This window comes from Triturus cristatus, chromosome 1_2 (genome assembly GCF_964204655.1).
Source record: "Triturus cristatus chromosome 1_2, aTriCri1.1, whole genome shotgun sequence".
NCBI classification, from domain to species: domain Eukaryota; kingdom Metazoa; phylum Chordata; class Amphibia; order Caudata; family Salamandridae; genus Triturus; species Triturus cristatus.
This window is the reverse complement of record NC_140580.1, coordinates 1,139,132,544-1,139,155,282: the sequence shown is the minus strand read 5'-3', so window position 1 is coordinate 1,139,155,282 and position 22,739 is coordinate 1,139,132,544. Positions and strand designations below refer to the sequence as shown.

The 22,739-nt window shown below is 47.1% G+C and overlaps 1 protein-coding gene across 1 annotated transcript in view; it reads left to right on the top strand.

Annotated features, from left to right (window-relative positions):
* Positions 1-22,451, top strand: part of SURF2 (surfeit 2) — a 43,273-nt gene extending 20,822 nt beyond the window's left edge. Inside the window, exons 2-6 of the mRNA XM_085613873.1 lie at positions 10,546-10,700; positions 11,645-11,748; positions 12,839-13,012; positions 20,129-20,298; positions 22,295-22,451. Coding sequence (XP_085469999.1) covers positions 10,546-10,700; positions 11,645-11,748; positions 12,839-13,012; positions 20,129-20,298; positions 22,295-22,378 — 687 coding nt within the window. The 3' untranslated portion in view covers positions 22,379-22,451. The remainder of the gene's footprint in view (positions 1-10,545; positions 10,701-11,644; positions 11,749-12,838; positions 13,013-20,128; positions 20,299-22,294) is intronic.
* The last annotated feature ends 288 nt before the right edge of the window (positions 22,452-22,739 follow it).

The window sequence follows — 22,739 nt, the reverse complement described above, 5'->3', positions numbered from 1 at the left end:
TACATGTCCCGCAAACTCAACGACGCCGAACGCAGCTACCATATTGCGGAGAAGGAGCTTCTCGCAATCAAGGACGCCTTCACCGAATGGAGGCATTGGTTGATGGGGGCAAGACATGTGGTATCGGTGTACACGGACCATCGGAACCTACAGTTCATGACGGCCACAAGACACCTTTCTCCCAGACAGCTGCGGTGGATGATCTTCTTTGCGGGGTTCAACTTCCGCATCACATATCGGCCGGGGACGGAAAACCGGAAGGCGGACGCCCTGTCCCGTCAATCTGCAGTTAAGGAACCATTGCCTGCGACCGAGCATTCCATCATTTCCCCGAGGATGGTATTGGGGGTTATCCAACCGGATACTTTCCTGAGGGGAATAAAGAGAGGGATCAGGTCATTCACATGGCGGAGGTGGCTCCTCAGTCACAGAGAATGGCAGCTGAAGGACGGGATACCCCTGAAGGGCAGGTGCCTATTGATACCCACGCCTAGGCTAAGGAAACAAGCATTCATCTGGTGCCATGACTCTCCATGCGCAGGTCATTTGGGCTTTGAAAAAACGGTGGCTAGCATGGGACGGCATTTCTGGTGGCCAACCATGAGAGTGGATGTCAGGAGGTGGGGACAGGAGTGTCCTACGTGTGCTACCATGAAGGCCGACCATGGCCGAACCCAAGGGCTCTTACATCCACTTCCGACCCCGGATAGACCATGGGATAGCATATCACTGGACTTCGTGGTGGGCCTACCGGTAGACCAGGGGATGACGGCAATACTGGTGGTGGTGGATTACTTGACGAAAATGGGGCACTTCATCCCCTGCAAGAGAGTCCCTACGGCCAGGGAATTGGCGTCACTACTCCTAAAGAATGTGGTACGACTGCATGGATTACCTGGGGTGATCGTGTCGGACCGGGGGTCGCAGTTTACTGCGCAATTCTGGAAGACTTGGTGCACTGCGCTGCATGTTAAGACCGCCCTGTCCACCAGCTACCACCCTCAAACGGACGGCCAAACCGAGCGCCTGAACCAAACGCTCAAACAGTATCTGCGATGTTTTGTGGACCAGGGCAGGGAAGAATGGGTCGACTTGCTATGGGTTGCAGAGATCGCCTATAACAACGCCACTCACAGCTCCACACAGTCATCTCCGTTCTATAGCAACTATGGCCAACATCCCAGGTTCTTGCCATTTCTACATCCGTTCAGAGAGGACAGGATTCCCGCCACAGCGGACAGGGTGGCACACATAAAAGACACGTTGATGCGCTCAAGGGCTGTCCTAATAGAGGCCAAGAGAAGATACAAGGCTGCGGCAGACAGGAAGAGAAGGCCCGGGCCACTGTACCGCACTGGAGACTACGTCTGGATATCCACAAGAAACATGAGGTTTCGAAAGAACAGTGTGTTCCATCCCAAGTACATGGGCCCCTATCGAATTACGAAGTGTATGGGTCCCGTGAACGTGAAGGTGTGCTTGCCCCAGTCATTGCGGATACACCCTGTCTTTCATGTATCATTGCTCAAACCAGCACCCTCCAAGCCGTCTGGGACACCTAGGCCGGTATGCGTGGAGTCGGAGGTGGAGTATGAAGTGTCGGGCATACGGGCGTCCAAATGGCACAGGGGGAAGCTGTGGAACCTGGTTGCGTGGAAAGGCTATGGCCCGGAGGAGCAGTCATGGGAACCGGCTGAAGGGGTTCATGCTCCGCGCTTGGTCTCCTTGTTCCATCGGCGTTTTCCTGCCAGCGCTGGACCCGTGGGGAGCCGCTGAGAGGGAGGATGTACTGTCAAGAATTCCTGTCATGCGAGGGGAGGAAAACGGTAACCAGCGAAAACGGACTACATCTCCCAGGATGCTTAGCGGTTGAGAGGTTATGTAAACAGGAGAGCTGTTACATAACTCAAGGAAAACACGCCCTTATGTAAACAGGAGAGCTGTTACATAACTCAAGGAAAACACGCCCTTATGTAAACAGGAGAGCTGTTACATAACTCAAGGAAACACGCCCTTATGTAAACAGGAGAGCTGTTACATAACTCAAGGAAAACACGCCCTTATGTAAACAGGAGAGCTGTTACATAACTCAAGGAAACACGCCCTTATGTAAACAGGAGAGCTGTTACATAACTCAAGGAAAACACGCCCTATAAAGGGAGGAACCGGGAGGTACAACGCTGTCGGATATTGTGTTTACACCGACGTACCTGCTTCGTTAAGAGCAGTGTTCCGGAGTGGTGCTCCAGTAAGGCAAGAACGGAGGTAGGTCGAGTCGTTACTCCCTGGGCCGTGTCTTGCCCCATCGTCACCTGTGAAGGACCCGGAAGCTCTACCGGATAACCATTGAGCTTCGCTTTTTGACTCGGCTGAGTCAAAGCGCAGAGGCGCTTTTGCTGGTTGGAGTCGTAACTCCCAGCCCGACCAGAGATACAGGGACTGCCAGCTGTAACGCACACCAGGAGGTGTTTGCCGCGTTACAGACTCGGAAGTCCACAGGATCGATCGAGCGGCTGCTCTCGGTTCAGTCTTCTTTGCTTGTGATTGGGGTATCGGTGACGCATCACCAGGAGGTGACTCCGCGTCCCGGTGCAGTCTGAGGAAGAGGTTGAGCGGCTGCTCCCTTCAGGTAGAGACCCCGGCTGGGTGTTTCCCTGACTCCTCGATTCTCCCCAACACTCTTCGTGCCCCTCACAGCCTACCGATTGGCATTGTCGGCCATTTCATTTCTGCCCTCTGTTGGCATACGCCGGGATCGGCGTATATGCAGAGGACGGTTAGGACCATCCGTGCTGTGGGCTGGTAACGTACTTAGCCTGGAGGATTCCAGTGACTATAACCTTTGTTTATTCCTTGTATTATTTTTGCCTTCATTAAAATAACTAAACCTTCACAAGTGGTTGCGTTCTCATTATCGTGTCTGTTAAACGATCCTGAGACGTTCAGGGCGTTACACCAAGAAACAGCACACAAGCACAAGGACAGTCCTTCTCCTGCAGATTCCTGTAGTTACACGGACAGAGGTTCTTCTTGTTGTCCAGGAGCAATACAAAATGTAGGGGTTTGGGCACAAATATTTATACCCCCAAAGTATTTGTTCTTAGGAGTCACAAGTCTCTGAACCCAGACAGAACCAGTTCTGCCCAGCCTTGGAGCACTTTGTTTACCAGGCTGCATCCTTCCTTTCAGAAAGAGGGGGTCTGCCTTCAGACGCACAGTGGGAGGTGGAGCCAGCATTCACCTTGCCAGGCACAGCCCTATTCAAGTGCAGGAGCTACCCCTCCCCTCACTCCAAGGCAGATCTCTCTATTCAACCTAGGTCTCACTCAGCCTGCCCTGTCCCTCCAAAACCAGACCACCAATACACATAATAGCAGAGCACACTGGAAGGCTTAGGCAAGAAAGTACCTATACTCTAAAAGTGGTAGTTTCAAACACAGAATATCAAAATAACCTTCACTAAAAGATGTATTTTAATATTCTGAGCTCGGGCATACTAAATTCGTTTTTCTACCATTTCTGTGGGTCAGTTAGGAATATAGAATGTAATAGCCAAAACCTCCCATTCTGGCCTATGGAGAACAGGTAGCCTCACAGTAGTGAAAAACGAAATTGGGTGTAATTCACTACTAGGACATGCTACACACATTAGAGCATGTCCTACCTTACACATACAATGCACCCTATCATAAGGGTGGCTTACAGGATGCCATGGGAAGGTTCAGGGGCTGGGAAGTGGGTGCACTTCACAGCCAAGATGGCAGTTCTGGACTGCACGCAGACACTGCAGTGGCAGGTCTGAGACACACTTTACAAGCTGCTTCTGTGGGTGGCACAAACCAGTGCTGCAGGCCCACCAGCAGCATTCGGTTTACCAGCCCTGGGCACACACAGGCCACGCTACTAGGGACTAACTGGTAAACCAAATAAGCCAATCATGGATGTACCAATTCACATGTCATCTTTACATGGGAGCATTAGCGTTGGGGCACTGAATGGCAGTGGCACAGCGCCCAGAGCATTATAACCAGCAAAAACAGAGGAGACACAGCGAAAAATGGAAGGGAGACTCACGCCAATGGTGCCAGGTCTAACACGGTCAGTTTGTTTGCTAGGTATTTTGGTGAGCCTTGCGTAGTGTATTTTATCATCACAGGTATGGGCTTCTTGGGGTAGGTTTATGAGGAAAATAAAATGAATGCTAGGAGGGTATGTGGATGGGACAGTGGTGAAATGTTACTTATGAGCGTGCACATGGGGTAGTAGTGGTAAGTACATGAGCAGTTAAGGAAGAGTAATGGCAGGTGCACTGGAGACCTGGAAATGGTCCTCTCAGTAGCTTGGGGACCCTACAGTAATGAGAAGTAAGCTTGGGGTTCAAAAGCTAGTATTTGAAACTACATCTTCGGTCCCAGGGATGTTAATTCGAGGTACATTGAGAAGGGACAGTAATCAGAGTAGGAAGGGAGGCAACTGAGTCGAAGGGTTGTACTTGCCAACCCTACCTCTTTAGTTGGTTTGCTACTACTTTTTCAGTATCAATACCTACTGCCTGATGATGATTAATTTTTTATCAATCAATCACTGCATTTGTAAAGCGCGCTACATACCGGAGAGGGTCTCAAGGCGCTGGGGAGGGGGGATCTTGAGGAGTCTTCTGAAGGCCAGCAGGTCCTGGGTCTGTCGTAGAATGGTGGGGAGAGTGTTGCAGGTCTTGGCGGAGAGGTAGGAGAAGGATCTGCTGCCGGCGGTGGTTTTTCGGATGCGAGGGACTGTGGCGAGGGCGAGGTTGGCTGAGCGGAGGCTTCGGGTGGGGGTGTGGAAGCTGAGTCGGTTGTTGAGGTAGGTGGGTCCGGTGTTGTGCAGTGCTTTGTGTGTGTGGATCAGGAGCTTGAAGGTGATCCTTTTGTTGACGGGGAGCCAGTGCAGGCCTCTCAGGTGGAGTGTGATGTGGCTGCAGCGGGGGACGTCGAGGATGAGTCGGGCCGAGGCGTTCTGGATGCGTTGGAGTCGTCTCAGGAGCTTGTTTGTAGTTCCTGAGTAGAGGGCGTTCCCGTAGTCGAGTCTGTTGGTGATGAGGGCCTGGGTAACGGTTTTTCTCGTGTCGAGGGGGATCCATTTGAAGATCCTGCAGAGCATACGGAGGGTGTTGAAGCAGGACGCGGAGACTGCGTTGACTTGCCTGGTCATGGAGAGAGTGGAGTCGAGGATGACCCCCAGGTTGCGTGCGTGGTCCGTGGGTTCCAGGGCTGTGCCTAGTGATGTGGGCCACCAAGAGTCGTCCCAGGCTGATGGGGTGGGTCCGAGAATGAGGACCTCTGTCTTGTCTGAGTTCAGCTTCAGTCTGCTGTCCTTCATCCAGTCGGCTACGGCCTTCATTCCTCTGTGGAGGTTAGCTTTGGCGGTGTGGGGATCTTCGGTGAGGGATATGATCAGCTGGGTGTCGTTGGCGTAGGAGATGATGTTGAGGTTGTGTTGTCGTGCGACGTGGGCGAGGGGGGCCATGTAGATATTGAACAGCGTCGGGCTGAGGGAGGATCCCTGTGGGACGCCGCAGATGATCTCGGTGGTTTTGGAGCGGAAGGGTGGGAGGCGGACGCTCTGGGTTCTGCCGGAGAGGAAGGATGTGGTCCAGGCCAGGGCCTTCTCTTGGATACCGGCGTCATGGAGGCGTGCTGATAGGGTGCGGTGGCAGACCGTGTCAAAGGCTGCTGATAGGTCCAGGAGGATGAGGGCGGCTGTTTTTCCTTTGTCCATCAGGGTCCAGATGTCGTCAGTGGCGGCGATGAGGGCGGTCTCGGTGCTGTGGTTGCTGCGAAAACCGGATTGGGAAGGGTCTAGGATGTTGTTAACTTCGAGGTAGCGGGTCAGCTGTTTGACAATCTTCTCGGTCACTTTTGCCGGGAAAGGGAGCAGGGAGATGGGCCGGAAGTTCTTGAGGTCCTTGGGGTCCGCCTTGGGCTTCTTCAGAAGGGCGTTGATCTCTGCGTGCTTCCAGCTTTCTGGGAAGGTTGCTGTCTCGAAGGAACAGTTGATTGTTTTCCGGAGGTGGGGCGTGATGGTTGCGCTGGCTTTGTTGAAGACGTGGTGAGGGCAGGGGTCCGATGGGGATCCGGAGTGGATGGAGTTTATGGTTTTGATGGTGTCTTCGTCGCTGACGCTGGTCCAGACGGTCAGGCGATTGGTGCGAGTGGTTAGTCGCAGGGGTGGTGGACTCTGTGGTGGGTGCGGGGGGGTCGGAGTTGAAGCTGTCGTGGATGTCGGTGATCTTGCGGTGGAAGAAGGTGGCCAGGGAGTCGCACAGGTCTTGAGATGGCGGGATGTCGTTGGTGTTGGAGCTGGGGTTGGAGAGTTCTTTCACGATGCTGAAGAGCTCTTTGGTGTTGTGTGCGTTGTTGTCTAGGCGGTCCTTGAAGGCGGTCTTCTTGGCGGTCCTGATGAGTTGGTGGTGTCTGCGGGTGGCGCTCTTGAGGGCTGTGTGGTTGTCTGGTGTTCGGTCGTGGAGCCATTTCTTCTCCAGCTTCCGACAGGTGTGCTTGGAGAACCGGAGGTCCTCTGTGAACCAGGCAGCTTTCTTGTTGGTGTGGTTGGTTGTAGAGGTCTTGAGAGGGGTGAGGGTGTTGGCGCAGTCGTTGATCCACTGTGTGAGGTTGGTCGCGGCGGTGTCTGGGTCGGTGGGGTCGGTGGGTGGTCTCAGGGCGAGGGCGGTAGTCAGTTGGTCCTCGGTGACCTTGCCCCAGCAGCGGCGTGGTAGCTGTTGGGTGCGGTGGTGTGTGGTGGGTTTTCTGAAGGTGAAGTGGACGCATCTGTGGTGGGTCCAGTGTGGTTCGGTGGTGTGGTTGAAGGAGACGTGGGGGCTTGCGGAGAAGATGGGGTCGAGCGTGTGTCCAGCGGCATGCGTAGGTGTCGTTACGAGCTGTTTGAGTCTGAGGTTGGCGAGGTTGTCGATCAGGGCGGTGGAGTTGGCGTCGTTGTTGTTCTCGAGGTGGAAGTTCAGGTCCCCGAGGAGGATGTAGTCCGTGGAAGCGAGGGCATGGGTGCTGATGAGGTCGGCGATGGCGTCACTGAACTGTGGGCGGTGTCCAGGAGGTCTGTAGATGGGAGTTCCTCTGAGGGTGGTGTTGGGGTCGGTTTGGATCTGGAAGTGCATGTGCTCAGCAGTGGTGAGGGTGTCATCGGTGTTCGTTGAGATTTTGATGGAGTCTTTGTGGATGATGGCGATTCCTCCTCCCACTCCGTTGGTGCGGTCTCTGCGGGAGATCTTGTAGCCCTGTGGGATGGCTATGGCGATGTCTGGTGCTGAGGTGGCGTTCAGCCAGGTCTCCGTCAGGAAGGCGACGTCGGGGGCGGTGGAGTCTAGGAGGTCCCAGAGTTCGATGGCGTGCTTGCGAGCGGAGCGGGTGTTGAGGAGGATGCAGCGGAGGTGGTTGGGTTCTCCGGCTGGTGGTGTGGAGGGTTGGATGCTGGTGAATCTACAGTTCCGGCAGGTTAAAGGCCCCTGGGTGCGTTTCGGGGTGGCCCGGTAGCAGGGGTGGTCTCGTCTGGTGTTGAGTGCGTGGAGGGTGCTTGCGTCGTAGTGCAGTCTGGCGTTGCGGGGTCCAGGGGTTCTGGCGCTGGGTGTGGTCCAGGCGCGCACCGACACTCCGGGCAGACGCGAGGAGCGACGTCAAGAACGACACCTATGATATAACGGATACACGGAACTCTTTTGGACCCATGGTCATTTCGTCGTACAATTGTGTGACGTCCCGGGGAACAGAACCCATTATTGTGGGTTGGAATTATCACCACAACACAAATCACTGTCAAGCAAGACAGAGCCTTGATAGAGTCGTAGGAGATTGCCCATTAGCGACGAAACACGTGTTGGCTGTGGCTGTCACGCTGCCAGAAGAACGTAACAATAAAAAGGGAAAAACAAAGAAAGACACCAATCTTTATTTGACTGTTTTCTAACATTGCTTACTAAATGCTATGATATTATTGTTCATAAAGTGTTTACGTGTGCTGGGGACAATCATTCTTGATTCATTTTTTCTATTCTACATACTACTGCTGTTTCATGAAACCAGAGCGGGCCTCAGTAGTTACTCTGCTCCCACAGTGAACAAAAGTTATAAAAAAATTAAAAACCATGCCCAGCGCAGTCTGGAGTTAAATGAAATCCTGTTTAGCTAGCTAAAAACAATTCCATATGCAGTATAACAGAGACTGCATGAGATTAACTGCACTCTTACTTCCCAGTCAACGTCCCCATACACATATGTCCAGCCAGTAAGAGGTCCTGAAAGTGGGGCTGGGTTGTTTGCACCCATAGATCATATGTGAGCCCAGTGGCTTGTTGCATCTGGAGAGGAGGATGGGAAATGAGAAGTGAGTGGACGGGGAGACTATAGGCAGGCGGGGCAGAGATGGCACTGAAGGTACATAATGAGGAGGCGGGTTACAGAAGAGGTAAACGAGGCAGAGGAGGGTGTAGTGAGGTCGAGAGCAGGTGGGGAATAGGCAGCGCATAATCAGAATGGAGGAGAATGTGAGGGATCTGGAGGTAGGAGCTAAAGATGAGCAGAGGAGGTTGTGTGGGTTTATGATGTGCCGTTGGACCATTGGTGCTTTGAGGGATTATGCATTCATACAGCTGCTTGAACTGGTCTTGGAAGAGCGGAATGATATTGCTGTAGGTCCAGATTCTCCAGAATTTATAGTGTTGAAGGTAAAGGCCCCACAACTGAGATAGTTGGGAGGGGAAGTTTGGTTCTGCCAATGGCTACACTTTCCAGCACAGGCCTTTTTTTATTTAACAACGTAAATCAGTCCTGGTACCTGCAGCCTTGATCCACTTTAAATGAAGGAACAGGCCTGCAAACAATGTTTTGAAAAAGCTGCTGGCTGGAATTTGTTGGCAGTAGTGGAATGGGGCATCTGGTAATGATGCTCGGGGGTTGCAGGTGGGACAGCTCTACCTTGAATGACATGAAGTAATTTCCTGTGGCGACATTATGGGTCAAGACTCCTAGGATATAACTTGTGGTGATGCATTATGCTGATCAGTAATTTTGAAATTTAAAAAAATCACTTTCTTTTTGGTCACACATTGATCTGTACGGAAACCGCATGTAATTGTACCTAGGGGTTTTATACAGTAATAGAAATTTTAGAATGGAGCATTGTGCTGTGGGGGATTAATGGGAGGTAAAAGTTAGGGGTGTAATGCAAGGTGTATGGGGGAGGGAGCTATAATTCCCTCAACACATTTTGCATTGGTTTGGGAAACATTAATTACAGGTTTTTTTCGGGTGTGTACTGTGGGACAGTAATGGTGGCTTACATGTGGATATTGGGAGAGCGGTAGGAAGGGGTGTGCATGTTAGGGGGTAAGGGAACTTTTAGTGAAAGGTACTCTTTGGATTATAGAGGACAATAATGGGAGATTGATATAGATGGAGGGAGGCAGAAATGGAAGGGTTTGGAAGAATATGTTGAAGGACAGTAATGAGAGATGCCTAAGAAGGCATGGAGAGAAGGGCAGTAATTGGATGTACACCTGGGGACTTGAGGGGCACAGTAATGAAAGGCACACAAAGTAGCTCTGCGATAGTGAGAGTAATGGGAGGATGACCGAATGAGAGGTGCCCATAGGGAATGTGACAGTAAGAACTGGCACACGTGTGTCTTGGAGCACGGGGGAAGTGAGAAGTACACCTTGAGAGTCAAGTCAGAAATGGTAAGAATAAATAAGGAGGAATGCAGCAGTGAGAAGTGCACAGCAGAAACAGGAAGGAGATTCCTTAATGTGATGTGGAGACTGACAGAGACCAGGTCTTAGAGGTACTCATAGGCCTGCAGGAATAGTAATGGGAGATGCACATGGGGCATTGAGTCTGGTACAGATGTTAGACTTTCATAGTGTATGGTGACATTAAAGGGAAGTGAACCTGGGTGATGGAGAAGTGCAGTAAAGGGAGGGGCACAAAGAGCTCTGGAAAGGTGGTAGAGTAATGGGAGATGGGCAGGGTCAGTAGAAGGAGCTTTACAGGAGTTTGTGTGGCAGAATATCACAGTTAGAAGTGTCATGTGACCTAAAATGTTGTCCCTTTGAGTGTAAATTTTCTATTAATAACTCCAATTGGGTAGATTTTTATATATTCTATTTAGGCGTCATTTTAATGTCTGCCGATATTCGGGGACCACAGTACACCATACATAAGGAAGGGGAGTAAAGATAGTTACATGTGGTAAAGGGGGAGCTGTACTGAGAGTTCTTGTGGGAGCATGAGAATGGCTGCAGTAATAGATGTATATGGTGGATGATGGCAGCGAGGTGCACATCTGGTATGATGCGTGGCATTAACTGAAGATGGGCGCACAGATGGTGGGGAACAGAATTGGAAGTACATATTGAGGGTATAAGAAGGTGCCCCCAAAAAGGAGCCAAGTCTTTTGGACCAACCTGAACCCTGAGTTGGGGAAAGAAAAACACATTTGGAGGGAGTACAGGGAGGCCAGAGCAGATTAAAATACCCCCTTAATTTTTTTTTCTTTCAGGTGAGGTGCAGGTTGACTGGCCACGAACTGCCCTGCCGATTGCCCGACCTACAAATATACACCAGGGGAAAGAAGTATCTGCGATTAATCAAGACCACGAAAACATTTGATTATTGCGAGTTTGAGCCTCACGTGGTGCCAAGCACTAAAAATCCGTAGGTTTCTGCTGTGGTGTTCCCCAGCTGCTACTTGTACTATACAACATACATATTGTTTACTTGATTCCCAAAGCACCCAGCAGGGCAGGCAGACAGGTACATCTGTGCAGAGATGGACTCGTCTGTCGTACTGTGGAGATGTCCCAGCTGAGCACGTCTAGCCTGATATATGACAAAACGGCGAATTGCCAGAGGTTTAAAGGGTCCATGAACATAGAGTACTGTGGTCCGCTTATTTCTTTAGTTCCCCAGTATCTGCCATCAGTTGTAGAATCGGGGGAGTGTGGCTTGTATCCCGGTCAATATCGCCCGTACATTTCTTTCCCTAAGCTGTTGTCCTGGACCTCGCTTGTACCTTTATAGTTGGATTAGGATGCGACATTGGTCGAATGTGTTTAAAACAAAGATTAACAATTCATTCAACACCATAATCTGCCTGTGTCAGTAACTAACGCGCCTTCCCTTCTTTTAATTCAGCAGGTTTGACCTGCTGTAATGTAATGTGGGTGCTGACTTTTAGCAGCCGGTAATTACCAGGTACCATAAAGTCTGCACAACTCTTCATCATTTCGACCCCTGCACAATCAGACACTTGCACATGGGTTGAAATGATCAGGGCCAGTTGTAATCTTAGTCGCTTTTTAGGTGGCACATTTGCATCAAAGATGGGTATATCTATAGATTGCCCTTGCTGAAGGATCACTGCTGATGTTGCATGTTAGATTACTACGGACATGTCTTGCATCAGACTAGTGGGGTCTCATGGACTCACCCCAGCATCACGTCCTGCTGTGTACCCATTGTTTGAGAAGATGCAGTAGATCTTTCCAGGGCCAGAGCTAACTTTGCCGCAGGACGCTAGAGCTGTAGAATAGTCTTTGGACATTGGTTGATGCTCGACTACCATGCCGCTTGTTGTATCCCTTTTTTTTTCCTGGCAGGCATCAGCTGTTCTGCAAGTTAACCCTGCGTCACATAAACAAAGTACCTGAGCATGTGCTGCGTCATGTGCATGGAAGGCGGTACCAGCGAGCGTTGAAGAGATGTGAGTACATCCTGCAATTCGCTTGAATGTTACTGTCCAGGCAGGTGTTTCATGTAGCCTGTTTGTTATTTGCCCTAGTTCTAGAATATGGCTTTCAAGGATGGAGCTGATGAATTTTGCACGTCATTATGTTGTAATATTTATAAATAGTGCAGCAGTTACCGTTTTCAACTTGACTATCGTGTGTTGAAAGACAACTGTACCGCTGTGTTCTGCGCCTGTAGTATAACACCCTGAAGCGCTTGTCAGCATACCACGAAGAACATAGATATACAGAATCTGAGATGGAACACCTGCTTGCATTGTTGGTATTGGGTTGACCGGGTTATTTGGGAAGGCCTCTGGGTAGTTTTCTGTTTACTTTCATACTTCCGACGTAGCGCACAAAACCAGATATCTTCATATGTAAGAAGGGGAGTGGGTGCGAAAGGAAGATTGGAAAAGAAGGTGAGCACTGAAAATCTTTTAATATTGTTGACAAATTTTACATTTAGGTTCATCGCCTGCAGCGATGGCTCTCAATGAGCTCCTGAGTAGCCTGAAAATTGGCCTTTAACTTCCTGGGTGACAGGCTGCCACCATCTGCTGCATCTCCAGCAATGTTTGAGTAAATTGATTAGGATGCCCCGGTAGTTGGTGTTGATGCATTGTGATTTGGAAGCCACAACATCCCCAACAACTAAATCTCTGTCTACATGCATGGGGGAAAGGGTGGGGGGGGGGGTCTGATAGCTGAATTGGTAGTTTGGGTGTATGAGCAATCTGAGTATCGGATGCTCTTCCAGCTTGTCAAAGGCACATGCCTGCCCATTAGGTTATAATCTTGGATAAAATCCTTTTTGGACCAATTTTATGGAACACCTCTTTATTGGGTCCTTTCAAAGGTAACCAGCGTTCTCTTTCAAGAGCAGGATGAAATGAATATGTTAGAGAGGAGACCAGTGAAAGGCTGTAAACACTGTAGAAAATTCAGCAACGGATTTCTTCACCATCAGGCTCCTCCTGTGGTGGAATTACAAACCCAAGGCAAGAGTCAACCATGTCGGAGCAGCAAGTGATCTTGTGACAGAGGTTTTGCTTCTTCATCTAGATGAGAAATGTCAGGCTGAAGGTGTGGAATATGTTCCGCTGTGCCTGCTCCAGAAGAAGAAGCGTCCACCGCGTGAGGAAGAGCCGTTCACTAGTGGCAGACAGGGGGACATCGGTGAACCTGGCTCGGATGAGGAGGAGGATTCTGATGACAGCTTAAGTGACCTCTATCCAGGTGAGCTCAAGAAATGTTCTTCTCTTTGCAGAGCACCTTAACAATCTTCTAAGTAACAAGATCCTAAGATGAATCGTACTTTGTTTGTGGTCATGTTATCAATTTTCTGGCCATTCTGTTTCTTAATAGTAAGTAGGAACAATGCGTAGTAGAAACCTGGGCTAGGCATGTATGGAAACATTTGTTAAGTAAGCACTCATTTTATCTAAATTGCAAACATTCTTGGTAAGCCAGTTGCCAATACTGCACAGTTTAAATCTGAACGATAGAAAACATTTATTGCCAAATGTATGAGAAATATCACTGCGAAAGGAGTGCTCTATGCCCATAGTGTTCACCCAGTAAAGTATATTTTAAACTGTGTGTGTGTGTGTGTGTGTGTGTGTGTGTGTATGTGTACGTATGTGTGTATATATATTCACTGAAAAAACCATAGGTTTCACACATGTTATAGTTAGCTGGACATTTTACTCATAAAAAAACCAATGAAATTCCCCCGTTATAGTTAGTGCAGGCAACTATAACTCACGCGACCGCAATCCTCTGCTGATGACATATGTGTCTTTATGAAAAAAAAATATTTGTAATATATGTATAGCTAAAATTTAATGGAAGAAGACATGGGCAAATAAGTGTCTAAATATAGTATTAGCATCAGCAGAGGATTGCGGTCGCGTGAGTTATAGTTGCCTGCACTAACTATAACGGGGGAATTTCATTGGTTTTTTTATGAGTAAAATGTCCAGCTAACTATAACATGTGTGAAACCTATGGTTTTTTCAGTGAATTTGCAAGGTTTTTTAAATGCTAATTCCTAACTATAACGTGTGTGAAACCTATGGTTTTTTCAGTGAATTTGTACGTTTTTTTAAATGCTAAGTTACTTTACGCCGTTCGTGGCGTGTGCGCCCACTTAACGCAGTTCGTTCCGTGCGCGCACGGTGCGCGCACAGTGAGCACCGCGCACCCACTTTACGCAGTTAGTGCCGTGCACTACGCTGGATGGGCCATGTACGCACGATGCGCTTCGCGCACCCTCCGCACACGGAGGACATATTATGCGCTTCGTTATGAAAGGTAGTCTATTAATTGTTCCTTTTAGTAATTAGCCATGCGCTAATGGTGCCATGCGGGCACCATTTGCACACGGGGGGGGGGGGGGGGGGAAATGTGGATAGATTTTTTTTTTATAATTAAATTTTACCGTACGCGTACGGTAAGCGTAATCGGCGTTTTTTCGCAAAAAAAATAAAATTGAATTTTTTCCTTTGGGGGTTCTTTTGGGACACCTTAATCAAGGCTAGGTGGTTAGCAGCTGTCTAACATGCCCCTTTACATGTTTTCAACCTTTGTTTTTCCTCCCCCCGTCAGAGTGCGAGAGAGAAAATGACGGCCGCCGCTTCCTGGTTTCGACCGATTCGAATGTTTACTAAGATCTAACAGCCAATCAGAATCGCGCTCGCGCACGGCACCGTACGCGTACGGTAAGCTTACCGTAAGCGCACGGTAAGCGCACCGTAAGCTGCCACAGATATATATATTGATTTAAATGCTATTTTCTCAGGAACTACTGAACAGATTTACACCAGACTTACAAAAGGCACTTCCTTGACCTGTAGACTACCTCTCTGCCAAATTTCAAGTAACTCTGTTTAGCCGTTCGGCTGTAGCTGTGTCTAAAGGTCCTATGGAAAAATGCATGGGAAAAACGCGTTTTGGGACCCCCCTTTTTTCTCAGCCCCCGCTTGACGAATCCCCCCGAGACTTTCAGGGTAGAAGCGGAGCGTAGCGCCCCATTAGTTTTGAAAATTTCGCGAGGATTCGTCGACCGGCGCCAAAGTTATTCCAAATAGAATGTTGCGGTTTTCCTATGGAAACAGGGTCCTAACTATAACTACCTACTGGCGACCGCCAGTAGGTAATATATATATATATATATATATATATATATATATATATATATATATATATATATATATTTTCAAAAGACAAGACTATGGTCACAGTGTCTAGTCTGGATTCTACAATATGAATACACAGATGGTGCATGAATTCTAGTCTGAGGTTGAAATTACATTTGTGGTTAGACTCTGCAAGTTACATTCTCTGGACGCAGCACTCGTGTGCATTTATAAGGATAGGGACGCTCTCTTTACCATACCCAATTGTCTTTTTTTCTGTTTTTCAAAGTGACCATTTTCTCAGCTTGCCAGTTAACTTGCAAAGAAGAGGCTGTTTTTTGATGGGAAGTTTACTTCATGTATTTTATTTTTATTGCTCTTGTTGATTTTGAAAACTTGATTGGTGGACCAAAGCAGCTTGCTGCCTCGCGACCACCATCTCTAAATGCAGACACTGCTCTCACATACATCCTTGTATTTTTTAATCTTGGGCTATGACAGTAGGCACTGCGAGTAGGACCACTGAATTACTCGCAGTGGCTCCTCTTGCTGGGTAATGTTTCTGGGCCCCTTCTGTAAAACCTAGGGAAGTGTACTTACTTAGTACACTGACTCTAGCCCCATTTAATGTCCGTGTCACATCTGGTAACATCTTTTTCCATTATAGTACCAATATGGCTTTAAATCAGTTCATGCAACGTGAATAGTTCTTGATTTTGCTTGGGTGTTTTTTACTTGGAGACTTGTGGTTTCCTCCCTTTTGGACATGTAATAATATTTCACATGTTTTATTACAGTAACTATATTACCACAGTTAGTCTGCCTAGTATACGATGGTCTTTTTGCAATTTTTCAAGTGCTTTAAAAAAAAAAAAAAAGAAAAGAACTTTCGTCCTAATGATGACCAAATTACCTAAAAGGTTGAAACGTCAGCATTTCAACAGACTAGCGTCAGGCTTTGACAAATCTACTCACCCACTCGCTATGTCGAGTCAGATTTTCTCAGGGCGAGCTGACAAACAGGTGTGTTTTTTACTCACAAAATGAAGGAGCATTACAGATGCCTTTAACTCTTGTTTTTATCTTGTCACATTTATTCTGTGTTCAGAGACAGAGGTCAAAAGTCAGTTTATATCTACAATTACTTTTCTTTCTCTGACTGCAAAGTTAGAAGATTTTGTAAAGGGATCTGTCAGACAAACATGCTGTCCAAAAAGTATGAAATGAAAAGCTGTAGGATGTCATGTTTTATTCTAACAGACATTTAAATAGCTAAAAGGTTAACTGTACATACATTTTAAAACAAATTTCAGTAGTTATGAAAGACCTTAGTTTGTTGTTCTGTGTGATGGAAAAATATTTTAATAAGATGAAAACAAAACGGAACACTTCAGGACTCAAGGAATCTACTCGATATGGTGAGTCGGATTTCATAAGGGTGAGCTAGTTTAAGGGCATACTGGCCTTCTGGTGAGATGATAAGTAACACGTTTTATGTTCAATCACTAATTAAATGAGCAATAAAGATCTCTTCAAATCTTGTTTTTATCTTTTCACATTCAAAAGTCAGTTTTTCTTCTTACATTCACTTTTCTTTCTCTGACTGCGGAATTAGAGGATTTTGTTAAGTGAATTGTCTAACAATCGTGATGTGCAAAGTGTATGAAAAGAGGCTGTAAGGCTTTTTTTTCTAACACCGCATTTAAATAGCTAATAAGTGAATTGCACGTACTTTTGAACATATATTTCGGTAGTTATCAAAACACCTTTTTGTAATTTTTTGTGATAAATAGATTTTCTAGGATGAAAACTAATCGGAACACTTTACGTGGTGATGTGCAAATGATAAATATTTTTGCTGAAATCCAATTTAGTTCATGCACTATTTAGTTGTATCACTAAAACTGCATGTTAGTGGGAAGGTTTGTGGCCATTTTAATGGGAAATGGGCTGTCTGTAAATAACAGTGCACTACCACAACATGCTGTGGTAATCTATTTATTAAGTGACTTTTTAAACATGAACTGTGAAATATTCCTGCCCCTGCCCTGATGGCAAAGCCATTGGTGAACCAAGAGGCAAGTCAGGGATCACGTGTACCCTAGATGTGAGCTAGCTTCTTATGAATGCAGCAAACGTTTAGTCTATTAAATCCAAACAAATAGTTTTTTTTTGCACAGCTGGAATGCTGAACTTGCATATCCGAAGGTGCTCTCATATGTCCTAATGAAGAAAATGTTGGCTCTGCAAAATATTTGCCTCGTATGACATAATGAGACCAGTTTATGGTTCAAGTACATTAGTTAAGTCGAATAGATTTTTCTAGTTACTAGACCTGTAGGTGTGGTACCATTTTTATGATTTTTCAAGGCCTAATCTTGCACCATCTAAGAAACTGTGCTTTGTATCTATATTGTAGATCCCAGACAACACATTTTGACCGTAGACGTTTGTTTTGTACTTAAAGACTTGCACACTGTCCTTACCCTTCAATGTGTGTGTTAGACTTGGCATCTTTTGGCGTGTTTCCCCTGAGTTTTTGCTTTCTGACCTCCCTGTTTTGACTCTGTTTTTGCTGGCTTAGTGTCTCTGCTGATCAGTGTTAAAGTGCAAGTGCTCCTGTTGTAAACTGTGTTATGGATTGGTGTTTCCATTATTGGCATATTTGATTTACTTGTCAGTCCCTAGTAAAGTGCACTGAGTGTACCAGGACCTGTAAATCAAATGCTGTTAGTGGGCTGCAGCACTGGATTGTGCCACCCATGCAAACAGCTTGTAAATGTTACTCTGGCCTGCCATTGCAGAGCCTGTGTGCAGTCTGGAACTGCCATGTCGACTTGACAAGTGTACCCACTTCCCAGGCCCTAACCTTCCCTTTTCTTACATGTCAGTCACCCCTAAGGTAGGCCCAAGGTACGCCTGTGGGCAGGGTGCAGTGTATGTGAAAGGTAGGACATGCCCTAGTGTGTGAATTACTGCCAATTTCATTTTTCACTATTGCAAGGCTACCTGTTCCCATAGGACAGAATGGAGAGTTTGTTTATAACATCTTATAAACATAACTGGCCCTAGGAACTAGGCAGAAAAATAAAGCTTAGTATGCCTGAATTCAGAATCTAAAGGTGCATCTTTTTAGTGAAGATGATTTTAACATTCTGGGTTTGAAAATACCACTTTTAGAAAGTTGGTATTTTCTTGCTCAGCCATCCAGTAGGCCTCTGCTGGGGTTGAGGATTGACTGTTTGGGTTTTGGATGACAGGGGCTGGGAAGGAGCAGTGGCTCCAGATAGTCTAGGTGGGCCAGGAAAGGGCTGAATAGACCTGGGCTGCATTTAGAGTAGGGGGAGGAGATTTCCTTTCACCTGAAGGGCCTGGTCTGCCTCTGACAATGCCGTCTCCAACTCCCACCAGTGAGGGCAGAACTGGTTCTAACTGGGCACAGACACTCTCTGCCTAAGAGGACAAAGGACTTTGGGCTATAAAAAGTGGGACCCAAACCCCTAAACTTTAGAACTCTTTTGAACCAAGGAGGAACTACCACTTTGCTGAGTGCTTTGCTCTGTTGGCCTGCAGCGGCTGCTTCTGTCTTGGGCAGTGAAAGGACTGGACTGATCTTTCTGCAACTTCTTTCTTTGAGTATCTCCAAGGGCTTGAGGTAGAGCTTGCCCCCTGTTCAAGAAGTCTCAGGAACAGCAAAGACTTCAAGTTCTTTTGCCATCAGCACCGGGGGCTGTGTGTTTTGTGCTGCAACAGAAGGAAAAGCAACCTGATGCCATCTACGACGCCGCTGCTGACTTCGTGTCCTGAAGGCACCACAGAGGGCACTGCTGCAACGCCGCACTGTGACCCTGGTCTCCGAGACGACGCCTGCTGACGCTTCCACCGAGCCGCTGCTCGCACCGCCACCTTGTTATCCCCGATGATGAGGCTCCACGCCTAAATCAATGTCGCTGTTTGTACCGTGGTTCGAGGGCACTGTTCGTAAAGTTACACGGTGCACCGCCCTCATCCCGCACCATAGCCTTGGCCTGACGGCGCCATCGACTCCAATTTGTCAGCCGACGACAGCGCTTCAGCAACGTGACCTGCCAGCACCGCGATGAGCACCGCATCACTTCGCACCGCGACCCGGGTCTCACCAATGCCGCCTTCTGACGTAGTCACCGAGCCACTGCTCGCACCGCGACCTGAGGGCATCGCACGCCGCACCGTAGCACCTGACGCCTGCAGACGCCAGTGCTCCTGACTTCAACCGCGAGGAGTTCGATCTGCAATACGTGTGACTTCAAGGGCCTGACGACTCTTGCACAGACCTTCCGAACCGACGCCTGCAGATGCCGTGCTTTCGGAAGCTCAACGAGAGGTCGCCGATGCCCTGCATTTCAAAAGGTACTGTTTTCGGGTCTTCCCGACACCGTAGCTGGCCCACGATGCCGCGGTCAGTCAGAACTGTTTGGATTTGTTTGTTCACGACGCTGTGATAGCCCCAGAGGGAGCTATTGACTACAAGGAACTGTTTTTCAAGGTTATTTTGATAACTGAAGATTTCTAAGTACTGTATTGTGGATTTTTGTCGTTTTTGGTCTTGTCTTAAGTATATAAAAACGTTGGATATTTTTCTAAACTGGTGTGGTGTCCTTTTATAGAGCTTACACCGTATTACTGTTGGTTAGGTGCAAATGCTTTACACACTGCCTCTAAGATAAGCCTGACTGCTCGTGCCAAGCTACCGAGGGGGTGAGCAGGGGTTATTTTAGGAGTGTAACTCCCTTATCCTGACTAGGAAGAAGGGTCCCTACTTGGACAAAGGTGCAAACCCTTGCCAACTAGAGACACCCCTCCCCCCCCCCCCCCCCCCCCCCCCATTTCTAACCGTGTTGATGCTTTGGCACAGAACTCTTCCTTACCTGTTATAAAATATTAGAGAGTTTTAAATGAATATACTGGCTAGCTTTGTTTGTTATTCATTGTACTGGCAATTGGATTACCAGGAATTTTTACATTTGGATAAAACAAGTGCTAATTCATCCAGTCACACTAATGCTCATTTTTGTAATCCCAAAATAATTTTGTTCCTATAATAATTGTTGCGTTCTCGCTTACGTCACATTCTTGGGCAACTTGAGCTAAAGCAGTTGATTATCATTTGCACAATAATTGCATGCCGAAAGTGATTGCATACAGACTTTCTTCTATGTCTTGTTTATGTGCCCAGCTGAGCTCTTTGGCGAGAGGGGAAACGTTGCTTCAGAGAAAGTCGAAGACCTCCCAAAGCACAGTGAGAGACGGAAAACTATGGATGCGGAGGAAGAAGACGGTGACACAAGCAGTGGACAGGATGCAGGGATGGATGTGGAGAGACCTCCTGCCCCAAAGAGGCATCAGGTGAGCAGCTGCAGCAGTGAATGGAAATGGCAGAGTTGCACTGTGTTTATATTGTGACATGGTGTTGGACTTTACTTTGTTAATTGTAGGATTAAGAAGTGAAAGTAGATATGCAGCGTGAGCCCACAGAGTGGAGGTCTAAGATATAGTTCTGCATCGTTGACTACTTTTTCTGCTCAACAAAACAAGTTTTTGGTGCAGACCAGAATCTATTTTCTCTCCCGTATAGTAGCCCATTCAATCAACTTGCTTTCTGACTGCCTTTCTCTATAAATAAATTATGCTGCTATAAAAGCTCACGTAAAGTTCTTAAATTCAGGTGCAGATTAAATTAATGTGTTTTTATAGATTCCACTGGCATAGTAAGTTCTTGTTTGAAGCTTCCTGTCAAACTAACTGTTTTACTAGTTGTGGCAAGTGGATTTCAGTGAGTCTGAGTCCAGCATAAGCTTGGGATCCGAATATGTGGCAAAATGTAAAGTAAACTTAAGAGATAATAAAAGCAGTCATTTGGAGAATTGAGTGCTCTCTCTCATAGGTATCTAATAAACACCCATTCCCTTCAATTTTGTTTACACTAAATTCCAGTCGAAAAGGCAGTGTCTCATGAGGATTTTGTGGCATTGCAATATGGAGAAACTTTCTTAGGTGGAGATGCAGTCTCTCCTACAGATGTAAAAATTCACCAAGTCTTTAGACAATACATGGGTAATTTTTTAGTGCCACATAAATCTTGGCGTTTATGAAAATGACTGCTGTGAGAATGCTTTTTGTTTGTACTTGCTCAGCATTATCAAGCTGCTGGAGGCAAACTGCTTAGATATTTAATTGAGAAAGTCCTTGAAACAGTTCTGTATTAGCCCGTATATACTTATGGGGCACTCCTCTCTAATGTCTCTTTCCTTGTGCTCATCTTAGATCCATCACGTAACAGGCTGTAAGAGTGGCAGGGGTTGCGGACCAGCCCCAACACCTCTTCCAAGCTTTACATGTCACCTGGGGCCCTTAATTCCTCACCATCACAGCGATGACAGTATAAACTGTGCAGGCAGTGTTCTCAAGGAAGGAGCACTCCAGGAAGTGTGCTTGCCTTCTGGGCAGGAATGCCTCCGCATCCTGCTCTCCTAATTTTCCACCCTAGCAGTATTTGTACAGAATGCTCATTTGCTGATACTTCTAACCATCTTGTCAGATAGCATTAACGCCCTGACCTGTGGTTGTGCTAGTGGGATTCCCATCAAACCTTCAAAGCTGTGAACCTCGCTGAACGACTCTATGCCTTCCAGAGGGTTTGTTGTCCCTCATCCGGTGGATTCTGTAGTTGCTGGAGAAGCGTAGGTTGCTTAACTTCTTTGTGGTGGGGGTTCTTTGCAGAGCACCATAGTACTATGAGATGGTGGAAGTCCATAGTGTAAAATAAGCAGAGGAAGCCTTGGATATCCAGCAGCCTGCAAGACAGACTCCAGATTGCGGTGAGGTGTGGTATAGAATGAAGAGGAGAATTGATACAGCGATGTTGTGATTGAGAAGGGATTGTTATGTTTCCATTTGGGTGACATCAGAAAAGGAGAAAGAGACATTTTCTCAGTGTCTTCTGGCAGCTTTGGGTCCCTATTTTGATTCTGGTCATGTGACCTTAATGTCACAAATCCGCATCGGTACATTGGGATGTTGTTCCCTGAACATTCATCTGTACAATTGTTTGACTCCAAAAGTAGTCAGTTAAATGCATGTCCAAGTAGGGACCCTGCTTTGCTATCTTGGAACAAAGTTAACGCTCAACCTTCCAGGTACTTGAGTGAGGGCCTTTCTATACAGACTAGGTGACAGAGCAGCCATTTTGAGTCCTTTAAAAGTGACATTAATGCTGATGTGTGACCAGGCCCAATATTTAATCGAGTGCAATGCAAAAGACATTTGCTTTTTTCATTACCTGTGTTAATGCTTGACTGTGCAGTCTGCACGTCACATAATGAAATGTGTCCTCTCTTTGCAGAAACAGGCGGGGTCATTAAAGAAGAAGTTCAAGAGTCACCACAGGAAGCCTAAGTCTTTCAGGCAAACTGTAAATGGGAAATAAAAATTGTACTGTTTTTCTTATACATATGTTTAACTAAATACTATAATAAAACAATGTTTTTGTGGTTACAAAACTCCTCTGCAGCATCCTAGTCTGAAAACAGAAGTATTAAAATGCAAATTTGAAAACAAAAAAAAGACCTGCATATGTAGCGTAACAGTATTGGGGCACCCGTGGAGTCTGGTTGAGGAACATAAGTAAATCATGATATCTGTTTCCCATGGATCTCTGTGTGAGAGGTCAGGAAATGGTTGATCTTTGACTTTTCATGTACTAGAAGTGCCCAAGTAAGGGTACAGTACTCCACAGGCAAAATAAAAGCTGTAAGCTGATCAGACTTAAAAGGACATCCAGTCAACAA